The sequence below is a fragment of the Malaclemys terrapin genome, chromosome 1, assembly GCF_027887155.1.
Source record: "Malaclemys terrapin pileata isolate rMalTer1 chromosome 1, rMalTer1.hap1, whole genome shotgun sequence".
Taxonomy (NCBI): Eukaryota; Metazoa; Chordata; order Testudines; family Emydidae; genus Malaclemys; species Malaclemys terrapin.
In genome coordinates, this window is record NC_071505.1 from 81238377 (window position 1) to 81259998 (window position 21622).

The following is a 21622-nucleotide window of genomic DNA, read 5'->3' on the forward strand; positions in this document are numbered from 1 at the left end:
TTAAATGTAATTATTTTTAAGCCAATCTCCTAATATTTTGGGAACTTACTAATGATTTTTTAATGCTTGTTTTGGCAATACTATATAGAGTGTAAATGGCAGATATTAGAAAACTACAATTATAACTGTAATGGACATGACTATCTTTAAAAGTTATAATGTAAGATAAAATCCTTCAAATGTACTACAGTATTGTAAATTTATTACCCCCTTCAGGCTAATCGGGATAGTGAACAATCAGGAAAGGCTTAACTTTTGATGCCACAATGATGTATTTGTTAAACTCTTTGGTTAACACTCTAAAATGCAGTTTGTGACACAAGAGCCAGATTGTACATTTTCACATAAATACCAGTTTTACAAATGTGATTAATAATAAAACTCTTACCTGGTTTTTCTGTGCTAATTCATTAACTGAACTTTGAAGTTTTTGTTGTTCCTGCACATACACAGCAACCTCCTGAGGGCCTTTTGCAAGCTCAGCCCTTAGCTGATTTATGGTGGCCTTAATAAAAAAAAAAATTAAAAACAGTTACGATTAATAATCAATTACATTGATAGCCCAAATATAGACAGGAGGTCGGGGGGGGGGGAGCATATAAACCAGCTTGCAAAAAAGAATGTCTTTTTAATTTGCATGAACGATATGTGCAAATTTTGGCCCAGATCACTACCCATGGAAATACCGGGGGCAGGGGGGGAACCCCCTTGCTGAGATCCTTTCACATCATCCCATCAGGAAGATGGTTGCTTGCCCGCTCCAGTGGAAAAGGCCAAGGAGCCCAGCCCCAAACCTGGCAGATCCCAAAGGATCTGCATGGAGGCCTTGTGTCTCCGATGGCTCTGATTCTCAGTGGAACTGGAATCCCTTGGCTCCATTTCAGCAGTGTTGCCAAGATCTCTACCCAGCCAGGAAGAATGGTCAAGTGGATAGGGCACTAGAAGGGACTTAAGACACCAGGTTCAGATCCCAGTTCTGCCGTCGACTTCCTGTGTGAGTTTGGACAAGTCACTTAATCTACCCTGTATCTCATTTCCCTATCTGTAAAGTGGGGATAACAACAGTTCCCTACCTCACAGGAGTGATGTAAAGATAACTACATTAATGACTGTGCGATGTTCAGATACTACAGTGATGAGGGCATAAGTACCTTAGACAGATAGCAATGGTTGCCCTGGGCTCTCATCTTTAAGGGCTAATTTCTGAGAGACAGATGCACAATGTGCATCACCCACTCCCCATCTCCTCCCCTGGCAAAGACCCCAGACTGCAGAGAAATCTCAGCATGGCACACAGGAAATGGTGAGGGGGAAAGAGAGGGTGGGGGAGGGGACAAGGTGATGGGGAAGGAAGGAAATAAGTGTGTGGAGGATCCCCGCTATGCATGGATTTAGGTGGCACAATCTGGTCCTTAAAGTGGAAGACAAAGGTAACTGCTTTTAATAAAATGTGAGTTAATACTGAGCTTCCTAATTAAGATGTGTCTGAAGCAAACCATCCAATGGCTAACAAGTCCAATTCACTTGCTTTTACTCTTTGTTTCAATCTTTCTGCAACAAAGAAAGATATGGAGAAACATCAGCGTTCTGCATTTTAAAGATAAATGAGAAAAATAAAATGCACGTTGTGTTATCTTTGAAACACATAGTACACCAATGGCATTATTTGTTATAAATGCTTTTCCTTCCCTTAAGTTATTCTAGTCACAGATTTCTGGTCACAAGTACAGATGTTAATTTGATAATTTCTTTTTTAGAAAAAGAATAGCACATCCCATGAAAGTTTACGCTATTTTGTGCAAGTAACAAAAGTTACCAGAAAGAAGCAGTCTTGTTCATAAAATAGGATACATTTTTGGGAAGAGCAAAGAGAATGTATAAACACATTAATTGTAAAAATATATTTTGCTATTAACTCTGACTTTTCATAATGGCACACTTTATACTGTTGTAGTTGCAGAGTTGTCACTATACAACATGGGATCTCTAATTTGCAAATACACTGTTTTGTGAGAGTATCCAGAAAAGTACACGGACATTTTGTAGAAGTGATAGTGCAAATGCAAAAATGTGCACAAATTTGTCAAACACTGTTGCAGCTGTTTAAACCAGAAACAGACCAAGAACCTACATAGAAGAGTTACTGTAAATATATTTCAAGATACAGTTCTGCCAGCCATTGTTCAAAACAAAATCTCATGTTTAGTTAAACAGCAACAAAGTGAGGTTGAATAATTATTTAAAATACGTGCTGTCTGATGTGTTTATTTGATTAATAAACCAATAAGCAAACAGGAACTGTTTAACAAGGTCTTGATGTTATCTTGAGACTACAGCATTACAATGTAATGAGAAAAAGCTTTCACAAAAAAATTACCTCAAATGTAAGTGTCTCCATTAGAAAGCAGAAAAAATAAAATAAAATGATGGATGAAATGTGGAAGCAGGCAGTGATAAAAGTTTTAGGTACAATTCTTCAAAAATCTATAGTAAAACATTATCTTTCTATGCCTTTATTTAAAGAGACAATCTTGACTTTTATCACAACAAAGGCACTTTATACAGAAATACTCATATATTTACTCATGCTAATACCCCCTACTCATGTTAATATGCACTGGAAACAATATCAACAATCTAGCAGGTGTCTTATGCCATGTAGGCAATTATCCCATATATAAATAACTGAAATGAGTGCCTGCAAAGATTCACACACATGCTAAACTTGACTGCACTGACACTATCCACAGTGAATGAAGTTAAGCACAGTGTGTAAAGTTAACCATGTCTTTCCATTGATTTCAAAGGCTTTTGGAGTACGTCTTACGTGTTTTAGGTGCCGCAGAGAAAATTTATTATGTGGGATTCACTATAGTGAGAAACTAAACATGGAATAATTAGAGATGTTTTTGGGATCCTCATAATCTAACTAAGACAGCAACTTGCCATGTTTTCAGGTATAACTCCATAACAAGCACAACATACAATATCCAATGAATAAGAAGGCGAGATGGTTAGAATCGCAAAAGAAGAGCTCAGAATACAGTTGGATCAGTGATTTTTAAATATGAAAAATTAGAATTCTTTCAACAGTTTTTAATTAGTTAATGCCAAAATGATAATTTAGTTCCTTAGCAATGAAGGCCAAAAAACCCAAGCACAAGATGACAAACACAAAGCCACATTTAGAGCAGAAATGCCACAAATATGGAAATGGTAAATTTGTTCATCTCAAAACTACTTAGTTTTCTCAGTATTTAAAGGAAAATAGTAAGATTTTTTTCTTATTCTCTCAATTCAGGCTATACAGTTCTCTTTTTAAAAAATTACATTCTCTGGAAACCAATACTATGAACATGAGAAGATATAGTTTGAGTTCTTAATGCTATTTTAGTTAGATTCTCAATCTGCACTCTTAGCATTCTAAGCAAAAAGACCAAGGACTGTGTTATAGTTACAGGATGAGCTGTGCTTCAGACCCCTTTTGATCCCTCATGAGTGCATCCGTCTGGTGACAGGTTTCACTACCTTCCCCGCTTTTTGCGTGGAACCACACATCCTACCTCTCTCAGAATGGATCTCTGGGCTGCAGCCCCTTGTTTACCAACTGTGTTAACACAACAGGCCCAACTGTGTTTAACTACTGTAAGCCCTTTTCCTCCAGGGCCAGTGACATGGGCTGATTAAAGTGACTCAAACAGCTTCTTCAAAACAAGGAATTGTTTATTCACTCAAGGGTGCACAGCAAGTAGAGAAAGAGATAAAACAATAAAAAGCCCATATCCCTGGGTCTTACCTAAACTTTATTCTTTCTGTGCAAGTTTTATGTAAGTCCCATTCAGCCCAGCCACCCCCTATTGCTGGTTTGGGAGTGACAGTCAGCCCCTGCTACACTCTGTCTGTGTCTCACTATCAGAGGGTACATCTACATTGTGTTTTTAAACCCGCGGCAGCAAGTCTCAAAGCTCGGGTCTACAGACGTGGGCTCACACTAAAAACAGTTGTGTAGACATTCAGGTTCAGGCTCTGAAGCCCATGTTAATATGGCTGGTAAAAAGGGGAGGCTGCGGCCCACCTCCTCACCCAGGCCTTAGAGTCCTAGCTCCAGCCCAAGCCGCAATATCTACACTGCTGTTTTTAGTGCTATAGTGCAAGTCCATGTCTATAGACCCAAGGTTTGAGACTCGCTACCATGGATTTTCAAACATAGTGGAGACGTACATAGAGACTTCTCTTCAACCACTGCTGCCTATTCACTCCCCTGCCTTTCTAGGCTAGGGTCTTTCATAGTTTAGTATAATTTCTCCCACGTCCAAGCCAAGGATCAAAGGGATACAACTTAGAGAATTTTTCGCTTCCCGGCTCTTTGAGCTCTGGTCAACTGAAAAATTCTCTAAGTTGTATCCCTTTGATCCTTGGCTTGGACGTGGGAGAAATTAACCTGCTAGCCTGGATGAAGCCAGGCAGATAGGCATTTCCCAATTAACGGGCCTTTCACTGTTCCCTTAAGGACCCTTTGTATTCTCTCTGGAGGTATCTTATCTCTGTCACTGTTTCATTTCCCATTAGTTCCCTCCTAACAACCTCCTCTGATTTAATTCCATGAAGTCAGGCAGCATAATATCCAGCAGGTAAACTGAGGCAAATGTGATTGTCAGAAAATAATACAGATAACTTCCTCGTGCTCCACAGACTGAATAGTCAGAGACTGAATTACTCTCTCAGCCCTCAAGAACAGGGCTGAATCACAGGCTTGGGGAAGCTTTCACCACCATTACTATATACATTCCATGGGTGGAGGGCATCAGTTTCCAGTGTTCTCAATCTAGCACTTTTCACAAACACATTTTATTAGTTTTTAAAAGCTAAGTGGAATTCAGGCTACTGATTTTAAAATCTATTAGATCTAATATCACTTCTCATAGACAGCAACGTTTTATTTTAATGTAGTTAACCTGTCTCACATTATAGTCACTGCTATGTTAAAGGTTATGATGCAGAGGAGATAGCAACATTTTATAGAAGAATGAATTACCGCTACTTACTTTAGCACTTAAATGATACCAGTTGTCTTTGGTTAAACAATACCTATCCAAATTTTTCATAGATAGCTAATGTCACTGAAAACACTTTACTGGAAATTTAGTCACACAACCCCACCAAGATTTCCCATATATATGCATGAGAATAACTAGCTACACCAATGCAACCCTTCTCCCCTATATCTGCTACTATGTCCAACAAGAGTGACAATGAACATTAGATTGTTTCTACTAAATGATACACCGTGAAATAGTTAGCCATTTTGATATGTAAATCCATCATTTGGATGAACAGCAGCAGTTCATATTTCTGTTAGAGCTAGCTCTGCAAAATTTGGCAGACATCACTTTATGTTCAGCTTACACTTTCAGATTGTCTTTGAAACAGACGGACTTGATAGCCAATATTTTGAAATGAAAGTTTAAATTCTGAAGTACAATTGTGATACTTCAAAAATGAGGCAGCAATTTACATGGCCACATAACCAATTACAGTAATTCCTCACTTAAAGTCATCCTGATTAATGCTGTTTCATTGTTACATCGCTAATCAATTAGAGAACATGCTCATTTAAAGTTGTGCAATGCTCCATTATAATGTTGTTTGACAGCCACCTGCTTTGTCCACTGCTTGCAGAAAGAGCAGCCCATTGGAGCTAGCTGGTGGGGGCTTGGAACCAGAGTGGACCGGAAGTCCCCCTATCAGTTCCCCACTCCCCTAAGTTCCCTGTGCGGCAGCTGCCAAGCAGGCGTGTCCTCCTGCCCCCCATCTCCATAGAGCGGGGGGAAGGGAGTGGACACGACAGGGCTCAAGACGGAGGGAGCCTGCCAGCAGCAGCTGCTGTCTCAACTTGCTGATCTACTTAAAAAGGTAGTGTACTCAGAGTGGGGTCAGCATACTTAAAGGGGTGATGCGTGTCTCTCTCTCTCTCTCTCTCACACATACAGTGTGAGTGTCTGTCTCTCTCTGCCATGCTGTCTCCCCTCCCTCCATTTGTGCTGCCTTGTAGAGTGTGAGGCTACATTAACAACGTGTTAACCCTTGAGGGCTCAGCTGAGTGCTAGTTCAACATTTAGCAGTAAGGCATTCCCTGGGAAATATCCCACCCTCTGACTTCACCACCTCAACCAGGCTTCACAATCATCATTGCTGTGTACAGTATTAAATTGTTTGTTTAAAACTTATACTGTGTATATACATATATATATAAAATATAGTCTTGTCTGGCAAAAAAAATTTCCCTGGAATCTAAACCACCCCCCCACACACACACACATTTTACATTCATTCTTATGGGGAAATTGGATTCGCTTAACATTGTTTCGCTTAAAGTAGCATTTTTCAGGAACATAACTACAATGTTAAGCGAGGAGTTACTGTATACTCAGGGTCCCAACTGCGACATTCTTTTCTTCACATACATGTTTGATCAAGTATGTGAATGGATTCTCCTTAGTCTAAATATTTTAAACTTGAGTAAGAAAATACTGGACTTATTGTTTGGTAGAATACTGTACTCTCTATACAATTCATGTGGCCCCATGAATGCCTTGTACAGTCTCTGCAGGGCAAGGAAAGAAGGGAAGATATCAGGAACCCTGAGGAGTTTAGAAACAATACAAGGCCAAGAGAACTGGTTACTCCACACATCCCTAAAGCTCTGCAGGGCAGAGGAAGGCAGGCACTGGAATCTGTGGAGCTCCAAAATTCCACAGGGCAGATGAACCCGTGGCGGGAGAGGGTTTAAAGGGGCCAGTTATTCTGCACCATTGCAAAGGCCTCTAGAACAGCATGAACTAGGGGTAACTTGCAAAACTTATAAGCTTATCTGAGCTGTACAGGATAGGGAAAAACACAGTCATGGTGGAGTAGGGACCTTGCAGAGCTCCTAAGTTCCATATTGGCCCTATATTCAAAAGAAGGAAATTAACAAACAGATAATTTTGTTACTTTTAGCACAAGCATCTCCTCACCAAAATTCATTGATCCAAGGCAAAAATTACAGCAAGGTTATAGGTGATAAGATTGCTACCTCTCGCTGAAGCGCAAACATATTCACGCCAAGGATTGTTCCAGTTTAAAAAAGCCTAAACATTTAAAAGTCTGGAAATGAATAGTTAAAGGAAGGAAGATAAATATTCAAGTATCCTCACAGTTCAGACATTCTCTGAAATAAACATGCATGTGTAAAAATAAAATCACATTGCACATTCCAAAAACAACCTTAATTCAGACTCCCATTATCTACCCACCTAACATTTAACAGGAAATGCTTATTGGAACAACAACAGTTTTAAGAATATTTGAAATCACTGGTTACAGATGAAAACACCAAACATTCTCCAAGTTTCTTTGACCCGCTTTCTCTTCTTCCTAGGTAATTAGGTAATGTACTAGCTTAATTTAATCAAAAGGTTATACTGAGATCTGTGCCCTATTGAGTACAGCATGATTGGGTAAATATTGTTAAGTATTTTCAGATCAGTCAACACTGGTCTAATTCTGCTCCCATTGAGTTCAACAGATGCTGGTTAGCCCAATGCTGAGCACTTCTGAAAAACCCACCTACAATCTGTATATCATATGAAATGTGGAGTCTCACTTTGAAAAGATAAACAGGAAAAAAGGGCATGGGGTGATATAGGGCTATATATTTCCAGGACATATAATTAAGGTGGAAGTAACAGATTTTGTTTTCAACCTCAGAATGGAATAGTGGATGAAGAAAAATAGTTGTGCCTCTGGTCTGACCATGAAGGATGAGACATAATATATTGGTGTCTATTGGCCAAAACAGGTAGTTGGGATTGGCAAGAGCCTAGTTTCTGGTTTGTATATGGAGGATAATAGGCAAAATGTTGGTTTCTATGGCCAATAATAAGCAGGTGAACTGAAGGATATTGTGGGGGAGGAGGGCAGGGGGAGTATGTGAGTGATTTTAAGGTTTGTAATTTATATGCAAAATATAGATGTGATAAAGGGTAAGTGTCAAAAGGCTTCTGATTAACAGGTTAATGCTGGAAAAATTGTGCAGAATTTACACTGATTTTTAAAAGTCAATGCATATTCTACAAACACATGTACATTTATTTAAGGGACTATATGAACTGTGAGAACATTTGAATAGTTATCTACCTCGCATTAATGGTTCATTTTCATATATTTACATGCTTAGGGGGTTATTTAAAACTGTAACCCTGTTTTGTAAACATATGTTTCAATTTTAATGTTAAGTAGCAACCATAACCTTAGGTAACAATTAGTTTCTGTCTCTGTATTACAGCGCACAATTTAGGAAAGCTCAAAATAATTTTTTTCTTTTTGAGGCAGAAATTTATTGCTCTGTCTGTTTCCCTGTCTCGCTGGAGAGATCACAACATATACCAGCAGGGGAGGTTGCTTCTCCTCTACATGGCTGTACAAAACTAACTTTTCATGCTAAAAAGAGAATTTTTTAAAAAAGATTTCGTGTCTGGATCCAATGCACAGATTGTATCAATTTACTCTAATCTAATGAAACACTCCCTACCAGACTAGTTAGGGAAGAAAGCAAAGTTCTATTCAGTGTGATGGATTAACATTCATCATTATAATATGAAAATCACAACAAAGCTAAAACATGTTCTAAGCCTTTTTGTTTGGCTTCATTACCTCTGAGTTTGCATACTCTGCCTGCAAATGCTTGCACTCATCTTTCAGCTTCTCTGATTCTCTCTCACGCTCCAAAGTCATCTTGTCCATCAATGTCTGAACTTGGACCAGCTCCTTCTTTAAAACAGAAACATCCTCCACACCAGGCCTTTGCAGCTGAAAGGCAGCATAACAATAATTACTACCTATAAGGATTTCTAATACTGACAGATATGTTTTCAGTATCACTTCATATTCACTCTCTGCAAAAGCTTCCAAATTCATTTAAGATTTCCTGCTGAAACTATTTTGGGTTATTTCCAGACCCTTTATTTTCAAATACACTTTCATTTCTCATCTAAACAAAGAATGGTATTATTTATCACTGTTTTTATCATATATATTGCTGTAGCACCCAAAGACCCCAATCAGGAGTGGGGCATTAGGCACTGTTTTCACTTTCATAAAGACAGAGTCCCTGCCCTGAAAACTTACAATATAAAAGAACAACAGAACAGATGAGGAGTGGAAGGAAAAGATAAACCTTACAGGAAAAGCAGCCAGGGTGGTAATCGCAGCTATACATCACAGGGAGAAGGTGGATGAGGTAATATATTTTATTGGATCAACTTCTGTTGGTGAGAGAGACAAGCTTTTGAGCTTACACAGAGCACTCTGTCAGGTTTGGGAAATGTACTCACAACGTCACAGCTAAATGCAAGGTGGAACAGATTGTTTAGCCTAGTAGTTAACACATATTTCCAGATACTCAGATACCAAAGAATATGCTCTGAGGAGAGAGTCCAGGATATATACACTTAAAACCACCTTCACCAAACAAGGACTCTCCACCAGAGAAGTAGATAGCATCATGGAATGGGCCATCCAAACACCCTGAGAGAACCTGCTTCAATACAGAAATAAAACCCCCTCCGACCGCACAACAGTACTTTTCACCTACCACACCACACTAGAACCCATACGGGATATCATCAAACAATTACAACTTATACTCAATGTGGACATTATCCTGAAATAAACCTTTCCTGAACCTCCTCCTCTGGTCTTCAAACAAGCCCCCAATCACTCTCCAAGCTCCTCATCAGACGCAAGCTCCATGCAGATCAGGGCCCACCAACTCAAAGTAGCACCAGACATTGTCAGAACAGATGCAAAACTGTAGACATATCTCCATTTCTGCTATAATCAACACTCCCCACAACACATCTTTCAAGGTCCATGGGTCCTACACATGCCTATCACAACCTATGGTGTACCTTATCCAGTGCAGTAAATGCCCCCGTGACTGGAGAGCTGTTAACAGGCTACTTCACCTTGAATGGTCCCTTGAAATATGTGTTAGCTATTTATGCTAAACAATCTGTTCCACCTTGTATTTAGCTGTGACACTTTGAGTACATTTCCCAGAGAAGAAGAAGAGCTCTATGTAGCTCAAACCTTGTCTCTCTCACCAACGGATGTTGGTTCAATAAAAGATATTACCTCACCCACCTTGTATTGCTAATACTCTGGGACCAACACAGCAACACCACCACTGCATAAAGCCATACATCATGTTAGTTCCATGGACGGATGGGTTGTTTACATATTTGTTTCATATGTGTTACCCCAAAAAAGTTTCAGGTCGGCTTTTGGAGGGGAAAGTAGCACTTGGAGCTGAAGTGGGTGGGAGGAAGGGACTGTTGGTGTTGGACAGGGAACAGGAAAGAGAATAAAGATGAGACGGGACAGAGAGAGGAAGGATAGAAGGAGGGACAGAGGCAAAATGTCCAGGAGAGTGAGATTGCGCAGATGAAGGATTGCAGTGGCAGACAGAGAAATGAAGAAAGTCCACTAATCAACAGCAATACAGAAGAGGAAAAGAAAAATCCAGAGCCCAAGTTTCTCAGTTGAGTGAGTGAATGAAGATGACAGGAGGCTAGAAAGCGCCTTCTGGCTACTCTGCTTTTCCTTATGTGGAAGAAAGGCTGCTAGGTAGCTTCCTCTTAGACCATGATTGTGAAAAAGGGTTACTAGGAATAACTTTTCTTTAGTATTTTGCCTCTGTGGAGCCACACTCTTGGAATACGTGTGCCCTGGGCAGCCAAGAGCAACAACGGTAACACCAGTGTAGACAAAGTGATGACAGGTGCCAGCCTTTAACCAGCACATCACCGAGGTCTGGGCAGAGCTGCTGTTATGAATGCAGTTGCCCGGTGACAGCAACAGTGAAAAACATGAGGGGAAAAAGGCTAATATAGAGACACCCATTGAAGTCAACAACAATGGATCTATTCACATGAGTATATTCTAATCATCGACAGTAAGGGTTGCAAAATTAGGCCTAAATAAAACACGTATGAGGATTAATATTTTGTTTATGAAAGTCCTGAAATGAGGGAAGCCACACAGAGGCCTCTGAACAGAGCACAAACAAGCATCATGTCATACATACCTAGCAATAATGCAAATAACTGAATAAACAGAGCAGGCAAAATATACATTCCTTGGCTGGGAAGTTATTGGAAGTTTAGAGCAATGGAATAGATAGTTTAGAAGAAGGGATTTTCTGAGCCGCTCTTTCTCTCAAAAATAAATCACTGTCCAAGTAAACAATGATAGTCTATTTTAAGATTATGTTTAGAATGGGCAAATGACTAAAAACTCTCTCCCTCTCATTTGGGAAAGGCCGAATAAATAAATAAATAAATAAATAAATAATGTGGTATGAATTACCAATTCAGTCTTTAAATCTTCTATTATGGCTCTCTCTTTCTGTAGTTCTTGCATCAGGTTTGTCACTTTCTGCTCTGCACTTTCTCGAAGACTCATTTCCTCATCATACTTTGCCTTAATATCTAGTAAAGAAGGAAGTTATGCAAAAGATCATTCATTCAGGTTTTAATTAAAAGAAGAACCGATTGCATAATAATTTTATGTACTTACCTACAATCTCAGTAGCCAGCTGTGCGGCTTTTTGCTCAAACAGGTCTTTCATCTGCTTAATATTAAAATTTTCTACTTGGGTCTCTTCAAGTTGCCGTTCTAATGATTCTAGCTCAAAAACAGTAGTATTTATTGAGAAAACTAAAATCAGAGGTTACACAGAAACTTATATTGATAAAAGAGCATTACAAATGAGTAACTCACCAAAGCTCACTTAACCTTCAATTCACTTCAACAGAACTGTTCATATGCTTAAAGTTAAGCATGTGCTCAAGTGCTTTGCTGGAATAGGACAGTGAGCACAGCACTTTGCAGGATTGAGCTCATAATCTAGCTAACCAATGGAAATTAGTTTATCCATTTTGGTCACTTTTTGTACACTGCTAATTTCTGAGCCCTGAGGTGCAGTCAGAAGTTATTTAATAAGGATCAGCCAGAGATTGTGTGTGTACACATAAGAAAGTTATTATTTGATGAGTGTCTCATGCAAATATAACATGGAACAAAAAAATTAAGAACATGCAGATTTTTTAAAAAGTGTTTTCTTTGGCAGCAAGTAGGGAAGACTGGCACTGAAGTAAACAGAATGAGCACTGACAATTGGTGTAATTCAAATGTCAACAATCACTCTGTCTTCCTCAGCACAATGGCTGGTTGGATATTTAAAATGATTAAGAACTTGTTCAGAAATCAAAACCATGATCAGAAGTACTTTTATGGTCACAATAATTTCACCTCCTTTATCCTAGAAATAATAGAACCAATCAACCTTTTTTTTAATGTTTCTTTACTCTAAAAATGAACAAGGCAACCTTACGTGTCCCTATAAACTTATTGAAAAAAAATGTAGGCAAGAGAAGACATTACATAATTGCACCATTTTAGCCTTTTAATATAGGAAACAGTATTTTTCATCAAGTCTGAAGTTTCACTTAACTTAATTTTTCTAACACAGAGAACTGTAGTATTTCAATGCAATGTAGAAACTTCTTTATTAAAATATTTCTCACCTGTAGACGCAGCAGTTGTCACTCCATCAGGCTTAGATTCCTTAAGAAAAGAAAAAATGAAGAATAAGTGTGTCATTAGACAGAGTAAAGGTAATAACAAAAGTTTCAATAGCAGACATTTCCTGAGCATTTGAAAGAATTTCATACTTGAAGCCTCTTAGAATGGTTACGAAAATAGACTGATGTGCTTCAATGCTGCAGAGCAATTTAGGACAGAAAAGGCCAAGACGACTAGCCATCCTCTTATATCACTTAGCTATCATACTGATGCAGAACAGCAAGACTCCAATGCTAACGAGCCTTCTGTTATATTGAAATCTGCCTCTACAGCAATATATGTTGTTATATGCACTATTACGTGCAAGAGAAGCAGCAGCAACGAAAGGAAAGACAGATTTTCCCAAAAGGTTCAAGCAATTCTATACTTTTAATCCTTCACATATAGAGCGAAATTCACCCCAATGCCTATTTCTGAGGTTTGTATAAATCAGTTCTGAAGCAACTCTGCTATATATGAAAATAAATTAGAGCTCCATTGTTTCAGGAGGCAAGTTTAATAAGGTGCAAGAGGTTACAATTAACTTTGTTTGATGGGTGTTTTTGGAGAAGGTTTTGCGAGTTTTTAAGATTCTATTGCCATTTTCAGAAATACTTTGGAAGCAATAATTCACTACAGATAAATACATGTATTTATAAACTGAGCATGGTCTGAATGGGCCTACTGTCAGGAAAAATCTGATTGGAAATTAAAGGGCATGTAGTAATGAACAATCATAGCACCTTTAACCTCATACACATTTATTTCATTGCATATTCAACTGATTTTTTAAAACACTTCAGGAATCAATTTATGGAACTAATTGAATTGGGCCACGTGCCTTACAACAAGGTATTAATCTTCAATGTCAAAGATGATAATAAACTGCTTGTTGTAAACCTGCTTCAAGTATTTTAAAGCAATTACTTGCTGGCGCTGCACTTTTTCTAATTCTTTCTTCAGCTCTTCTGAATACCATCTCTCCTCCTAGACAAAGGGAGGGGAGAGAAAGTGTATTACAGGCTCGCAATGTAAGCTGCTAGCACACTTCACAATTTGAAACCATGAACTATATTCAAGTAAAATTAATTTCCAACCTTAAGTGAAGCTTGCAAATCTTGGACTTCTTGTCGGAGTAGTGATATTTCATTGCTGAATAAAGATCCGGGAGTTGAGAAATTAATAAGTCATGGTTACATTTTGTTGATTAAACTTCCAGTACATGCAATAGTTCCTGTTCAGATTTGTTATTAAATAAGCTGGATACAGGACACCTCACATTTGATCAGTGTCTTAATGCAGTCTTAAATTTCAAAAAATAAAAAATGCAACACAAACTGAACTGCCATCCATCATTTTCACACTAATCACCAGATTTAAAAAGTGCATAGTCACCTTAAATATCTTAATAATTTTCAGTCTAATGTTTTTGGTCTATTCTCAGAATGAGTAATTGCACTAAGGTTTATGGAATTTTCTTTTCACCCTTGTATTGGACCAAAAATAACTCAACTATTTCCATATTGGGGTCTTGGAGACCCCTAATATGTGAAAATTGGAGATAACACATGGGATGTGTTTAAAACTGACTTTACTTGTAACCAATGAACTATAAAATTATGAATAAGTTAAAACTTTCTAGATTCAGAAGAAGTAGTTACTCACCTCGTGCAGTAACAATGGTTCTTCAAGATGTGTGTCCTTATGGGTGCTCCACTATAGGTGTGCTTGCTTCTCTGGGCTGCTGATCAGAGAACTTCGGTAGCAGTGTCCGTTAGGCCCACACATGCACGGTCTCTCCTTGTGCTGTGCCACAAGACTAGGCAATGTGCTAAGCCCCCTTGACTTCCTACTCCCACATGGGACTTAAACCTGGTGTTGAGAGGCCTCCTTTTGAACCCAGGGCCACCTATTCACTTACATATCTCTCAATGAAAATGGCCTTCCTGATAGCAATTACTTCGGCCAGGAGACAAGGAGAAATAGCGGCTCTGGTGCACATCCCCCCTTCACAGTATTCTTTCGGGACAATGTTACACTCTGGCCACATCCAAAATTCATTCTTAAGGTAACCTCCCTGTTTCACATGAACTAACTGATTCATCAACAGCACAGAGATGCAAGCACACCTGCAGTGGAGCACACCTAAGGACATTATTCAAAGAAGCACATTACACAGTACTTGTGCTGGGGTCTAACTGACCCCATGATGAAACACGTTTTTTAAGAAAGGAACACACTCTACAGGTATTGGGGGCTAACTGACCCCATGTTTAGACAATGAAAATAGATAGCAACAGCAACAATATAAAAGGCACAAACACAGCAAAATTGCAATAAATGGCCTACTACTTTGAACAAATGGAGCTAATAACTGACATACCTTCTAAAAATAGTAAGTTTTTACACTTCACACATTTTTGATGTGTTTTTCTATCTCATTCCCTGGAACAGATGCAACATCTTCCCCATTAGTCTCTGGATCAGTATCCAGGATACTAGAGGTTTCAGAGTAGCAGCCGTGTTAGTATGTATCCGCAAAAAGAAGAACAGGAGTACTTGTGGCACCTTAAAGACTAACAAATTTATTAGAGCATAAGCTTTCGTGGACTACAGCCCACTTCTTCGGATGCATACCGATGATATGCATCTGAAGAAGTGGGCTGTAGTCCACGAAAGCTTATGCTCTAATAAATTTGTTAGTCTCTAAGGTGCCACAAGTACTCCTGTTCTTCTTTTTTCAGGATACTAGACACTACTTCCCTAGATGCCTTAGGCAAGGCTGGAATGTTCCTTTCATGTACCAGTGGGCAAAAAATTTCTGTACCCAGGTCCCTGAGAAACATTCACCTCTTATTCATAGATGTATTGTGATTCAACAAAATCTAAACAACATATGCCTTCAGACATGCAATGTGCATATGCAATCCAATAGTGCGTCTCTGCCCCAGCCACAGCATCTGTCAAGCATAGATTTTTCAGAAAATGCATCTGACAATCGTTGCATCCCCAGAAACTCTTCCTAGCAACTGTAGGCTTCCCAGAAAACCAATGTGATGGCATTATCTTCAAAGAAACTCAATTTGCTGGACAACTGTGATGATACATAAGCCAAATGTTATCTGGACTCTCACAGATTCTCAAGAACCTTTTGGTGCTTGCTTTTTTTTTTTTTTTTTTTTTTTGAAAAACAAAAAACACTGAAACAGAGAAGATAAAAACAATGCTGAAAGACTGATATAATCATATCATAATTGCTGCCTCAACATAAAAACAATCTGTGCTGGAATAGTTGCATAATTAATTTCAAGTCTAACTGACCCTAATAACTTTTGAATGACCTTTTTTGCTACACTAAAACCACAATAGGATATGAAGATAAAACCAGTGCTAACAAGTTGTCCTTATCATACTTAGAGAATACTTAAAGAAAAAAACAGCCAGTGGTTTGCCTATCATGTTTTATTTATTTTATTACCGTATTTTCCGGTGTATAAGACGACTGGGCGTATAAGACGACCCCCCAACTTTTCCAGTTAAAATATAGAGTTTGGGATATACTCGCCGTATAAGACTACCCCTCTTCCAATGCACACCAAATAAAAATTAAAAAAACATCAGATTTGATTTCAATATGGTAATTTTAATTCAAATGCTTATGACATGCAGGTACTTAGCAGGAAAACTGTCACTTATAAACATAAGGCTGTTTGTCATCAAACATGTAAACATAAAACAGTGCAAGTGGATTAAACTTTTCCTAATTCACTCTAAAGCTGAAAGGAAGGATAAGACAATAAACACATGGGAGCTGCCATGCTGTTTGTTTTCTAAGCTGTCAACCAAACTGGAACTGATGATGATAGGAGGAAGATAACAAACAATAGAGAGAGAGCAAGTGCCGGGCAAGTCCCTGGCGAGTTAGCAACGCCCATCATAACTGCAAGCTACGGTATTTTTACAGGGTTTGCTGGCGTGACAGTTTCCCTTTAAAAGCCTTCAAAATCCTCCTGTTCGTCATCTGATATCATAAGTACATCAATGACATCTTGTGATACATTTGTGAGGCAGTCATCGTATGGATCGAATTCCGTATCAGATGGTGTGGTCTCAGCTTCGGCTTCCTCTTCATCTTGCCACAAGTAGTCGTCCTCCATACCATCTAATGAATTTGATATGCCACACTTCTTGAAAGACTTGATTACTGTTTCTGCATCAATATCATTCCAGGCTTTTATGACAAACTTGCACAAAACATCCAACTGTGGAGCACGCATGTTTCCTCCTTTTGTGAATGACTTTTCGCCGCTAACCATCCATTCACTCCACTGTTCTCGAATGCGATCTTTAAATGGCTTGTTTAGGCACACATCCAGTGGCTGTACCAACGATGTCAATCCTGCAGGAATAACTGCCACATCTGTGTTTAGTCTTGCAAGCCTTTGCTTGGTGCTGGGAGTTAAATGAGCCCTGAACATATCCCACACCAGTAGACTACGTTTTTGAATAAGTCCACCTGGTCGCCTGCTCCATACATTATCAAGCCATAGCTTTACCCCTTCTTCATCCATCCAGCCTTTTTCATTCACATGTACAAAACAACCAACAGGGAACTTGAGTTTCGGCATTGTTTTTCTTTTAAAAATAATCATTGGTCTCAGTTTGCCGCCATCAGCTGTGCATCCTAGTACCACTGTAAAACTGGACTTCTCATGTCCTGTTGTTTTAATTAAAATTGTTTTTTCACCTTTTTGATGGACAGTTTTATTTCCAAACATATCAAAATTCATTGGAGTTTCATCCATATTTCCAATACTACTTAACGCATAGCCATGTTTAGTGCGCTGTTTTATTATGTATCGATGGAAACTATTTACTTTGCTATCAAGATCTGCAGGTAATTTTTGGGCAATTTTCGTCTTTTGCCTCAGTACCATATTATGCCTTTCCATGAATCTAGTACACCAGGATACAGTGGCCTTAAATCTGTTGCTGTGATCTGGGTTAGATTTGGCCCACTGAAGTGCAAACAAACGTATTTTATTTCGTGTCACTACATAACCATTTTGGCGATGCTCATTCACCATGTCTGCTACATGTTTTTCGAGTTCTGGCCAATGTGGGGTGCCTCTTCTTAATGCACACTTACCCCTTGGCATACTCTTTAATGCTTTTTCATTTGCTTTCCAGTCCCGAACCATCTTTTCTGTTACTCCATATTGTCTTGCAGCAGCGCAGTTATTATGTTCCATGGCAAAGTTTACAACTTTAAGTTTGAAACTGGCTTCATATTTCTTTCTTCTTGCTGGTGGAGCCATGATGGGGTTTTGACTGTTGGACATTTGTATACTGTACTGTATGTACTGGTGTTGTACTGTATGAACAGGTACAGATACTGGTGCTGTACTGTATGTGGGACCCAGTATACAACAACCAGCCAATCACGGCAAGCGATGTACCTTAACGGCGATTGGCTGGTTGTTGTATACAAAGCCTGCTTGGATTGGTCAGCATTGCATCCCCTTCCTGTCAGTTCTTTCTCTGCTTCCACACAGCTCTCCCTGCCTGCCCAGCCCTCCCTGTCTCCAAGACAATCAGAGCAGTAGACAAACACGCCTCTTTCACCTGTCTGGCCCGCCCTTGTATCCTATTACCTCCTTCTCTGCCTCTCAGATCTCGCACATGCTCGCCAGGAGCGAGATCTGAGAAAGTAAAAACAGTAGTTTCCAGGCAAGCTTATCTCGGCTAATAGGAAATAAACATAGGCTTGGCATAGCACATTAGGGCTTTGCTATGAGGAAGAAAATCTGTTTGAACAGGGAAGCATGTCTGATGCACACTTTTTTTGCAAGTGTTGTAGCTGTGTGGACCCCAGGCTATTAGCGAGGTAGTATCTTTCATTGGACCAACAGGGCGTAAGAGACAAGTTTTGGCGCATACGCAGGGCGCTTCTTTAGCTCTGGGTTTATTCCCAGAATCATTTATTCCCGGCCCTGGCTGCGCGCTCTCATCCATTAAAAGGCGGGATTCCCGCCTCTCTGCTCTCATTTAGCGCAGCGCTTCCCTGGGGCCACCCTGCGGCACTTCCCATAAGACTCCCAGCCCTGTGCTTCCGCAGAGCTGTAACAGTCGGCTCCAAATCAAGCCAGTCCGCCCCTTGGTTACCTACAAGCAGAGCCAGCCGCTCGGGCTGCCCTGCCCAGGACGTGCACCAGAAGAGACGTGCTGGCTACTTAGGAGCCCTGGAAGCGAGCGGGCTGCGCTGCACGAGCTCTGGCCATGGGCTTGGACTTCAGTAACGTGCCCGGCTAATTCCCCCCCGCCCCGCGCTTCGCCGCAGGGTCGGTGCCGTGCCAGCCTGCACATTACACACAGACAAGAGCAGCCCCCCCTCCCCCCATGGTGCGGTGTCCGGTGCGATTGGGCACGTGGCAGTGCTCTCCCTCCCCCCATGTGGGGCTGGTTCGCAGCCCTCTGGGCCCCGCGGGCTGGGGCTGCAGGGGACCCGGCTTGCCTGGCTTCCCGCACAACACAGCGTCCGGCGCACTGGCTCGGCAGCTGATAGGGCTCAGCGCTGTCTCTGGAGCCGGGACTGTGTTCGCTCAGCGTGTCAAGCGAGGCTTGCTGAGGGCTCGCTTTGATAAGCGGAGATCAAAGGCGCCGGGGACCCCAGGTCTTAATCAGCTGAGCCTCGATGGCTCCCGGCTCGCTCACTCTCTCTGTCCGGGAGCCGTCACCCCTTGGGGCAAGATGCCCTCCCGCCCTCCGCTGTTCGCCCCGATCCGCCCCTGGCCTGCTCCCGTGCGGATCGTGGCTCCCTTTCCCCGTAGGGATCCCCCCGCCCGGGCACTCCGCAGCAGCCGCAGCTGGTTCCCACGCTCCTGTCAGGGTGGGAGGGAGCGGAGGCAGCCGCAGCAGCCCGGGAGACATATGTGGTGCCGCAGATTCAGCTCGGAGGTTTCAGCACCCGGCGTATAAGACGACCCCCGATTTCGGAGAAGATTTTCCTGGGTTAAAATGTCGTCTTATACGCCGGAAAATACGGTATGTATTTGGGGGTCAGGAGACCCCCAAAGACCTTGAAAGTGTTGTACTTTCATTTTTCCCATTGACTAACATTGAGGTGGTCTAACTGACCCCATTACCTTTTTGGTGACCTTTTTTTAAACACAAAAATCACAATAGGTAAGATAATAAACCCAATGTGGAAAGATTGACCCCATCCTAGTTTGAGCATACTTAACATATGAAGAAGTACAGGTTTGTCATAACAATTTTTATTTACATTTTTGTGTGCGTTGGGGTCAAACAGACCCCAAAACATTAGAAGGGTTAAATATGCAAATAAACTGATTTAGACCTATATTCTGTTTTACTTGATTGTATCAACTAAATAATAGAACTTTAGAATTGCAAGATAGTGTATTAAAATGTTTAGCTGTGTTATAGTCCATGTTATTAAAAGTGCAGGTTAGTTCCCCCTCATTTCCCAGATAATGTCAAGGGGCAATGCTAGGAGACAGCATGCTATCCTATTTGTTCTGAAATACACAGTTATATAATATTTAACCCAAACAGCAATTTAATGTGTCCAATAGTTACACCAATTTCAGGGCTTGAGTGTGCTGACATTCAAAACCATGGGGCTTGTAACTCTCAAATTACACTCAGAAGCCTGATGTTCTAGTCACCCAGGAAAACAAAATATGAGGAGGAAATAGTTATTACTCAGTTTGCATAGCACCTTCCTAAAATCTCAATTCACCTTGATTAATTAAAAAACTATATACATAAGAATCACATCACATCACAGAAATGCAGCCACCCTTAATGTGGAATGTAGCAGCCATATTACTGCCAACAACACATTATTTCTTACTCTTATTATTGGTATACAGTAATAATCTGAGGCCCCAGTCACAACCAAAGGCTGATACAAAAAACACTACACAACAATTCAGGGTCACTAAATAGAAAAGAAAATCTCCAATAAATATTACTAGTGTCTCACTAGTTATGTCTATATTGTAAGTTATCTATTTAAAGCAATAATGGGATTTAGGTCTTCTCTACATAGGAATGTTTTACCAGTTATACTGACATAGTCATACAGATATAGTTATACCACCATAACCACCCATGTGGACACACTTATTCTTTATAAAAGTGGCTTTTTTTAGTTTAGTTTATGTCAGTTGGGAAGAGGTTTAAGCTAAACTGAAAAAGCTCTCTTATACTTGAATAAAAGTGTTCACGCAGAGGAGTTATACTGATATAACTTTGTCACTTTAAATTCATACTTTGGCTTATATTTTAAAAAATGGCACTTTTCACAATACTCTGCTTTTCCTGGCCCAATTCCAAAATAGTCTGCTATATCTCACCTTTCTAAGCCTTAAATGGAAAAGTTTATTTGGTATAACTTGAGGCACGAATTTAAACCAATATATTTATACTGTGCCAGTTTAACTCTGTGTGTGGACACTCATTTCAGTAAAAGAGAGTCTTTTTCCGCATTTATGCTTATGTCACTCTGGAAAGAGGTTTATGTTCAACTGAAAAGGCCACCCTTATTCTGCAATTAAAGGGTGTCCACACAGGGAATTATACTGGTATAACTATATCATCTTAAGAACTAGTAAATCTTTCCTGTGTAGACAAGCCCTAACTCTTATTTCTTTTTGCTCCCCTTGAGCTGCATGACTCCCAGTCCTTCTCCCACTTCTGTCTTCAGGCCTTCTTCTATGCAGCCCTCCTAAATCTGACGGATGATGCTTGATCCAGATATACTTTAAGTTCCTCTTTTATGTGATGTGTGAAAATGACTATAAAAACATTATCTTACTCAGCAAATCTGTCCCAAATGTGTATTGGGGATCACATCTACTCACTTTAGTGAGCAAAGTAAATTGGTATTGTTCTTTGTCTTCTTTCCCCACAAAACACAAAACTAAGA

At 40.1% G+C, this 21622-nt stretch overlaps 1 protein-coding gene across 3 annotated transcripts in view; it reads right to left on the reverse strand.

Annotated features, from left to right (window-relative positions):
* EEA1 (early endosome antigen 1) overlaps positions 1 to 21622 on the reverse strand; it is a 129571-nt gene that overhangs the window by 62362 nt on the left and 45587 nt on the right. For 2 of the 3 annotated variants that reach the window (XM_054027953.1, XM_054027948.1), the window contains 7 exons: positions 13764 to 13818; positions 13594 to 13653; positions 12630 to 12669; positions 11620 to 11727; positions 11410 to 11531; positions 8695 to 8850; positions 389 to 505 (listed from right to left, as the gene is read on the reverse strand). In XM_054027953.1, coding sequence (XP_053883928.1) covers positions 389 to 505; positions 8695 to 8850; positions 11410 to 11531; positions 11620 to 11727; positions 12630 to 12669; positions 13594 to 13653; positions 13764 to 13818 — 658 coding nt within the window. The remainder of the gene's footprint in view (positions 1 to 388; positions 506 to 8694; positions 8851 to 11409; positions 11532 to 11619; positions 11728 to 12629; positions 12670 to 13593; positions 13654 to 13763; positions 13819 to 21622) is intronic. The other variant, XM_054027961.1, reaches the window with a different exon arrangement.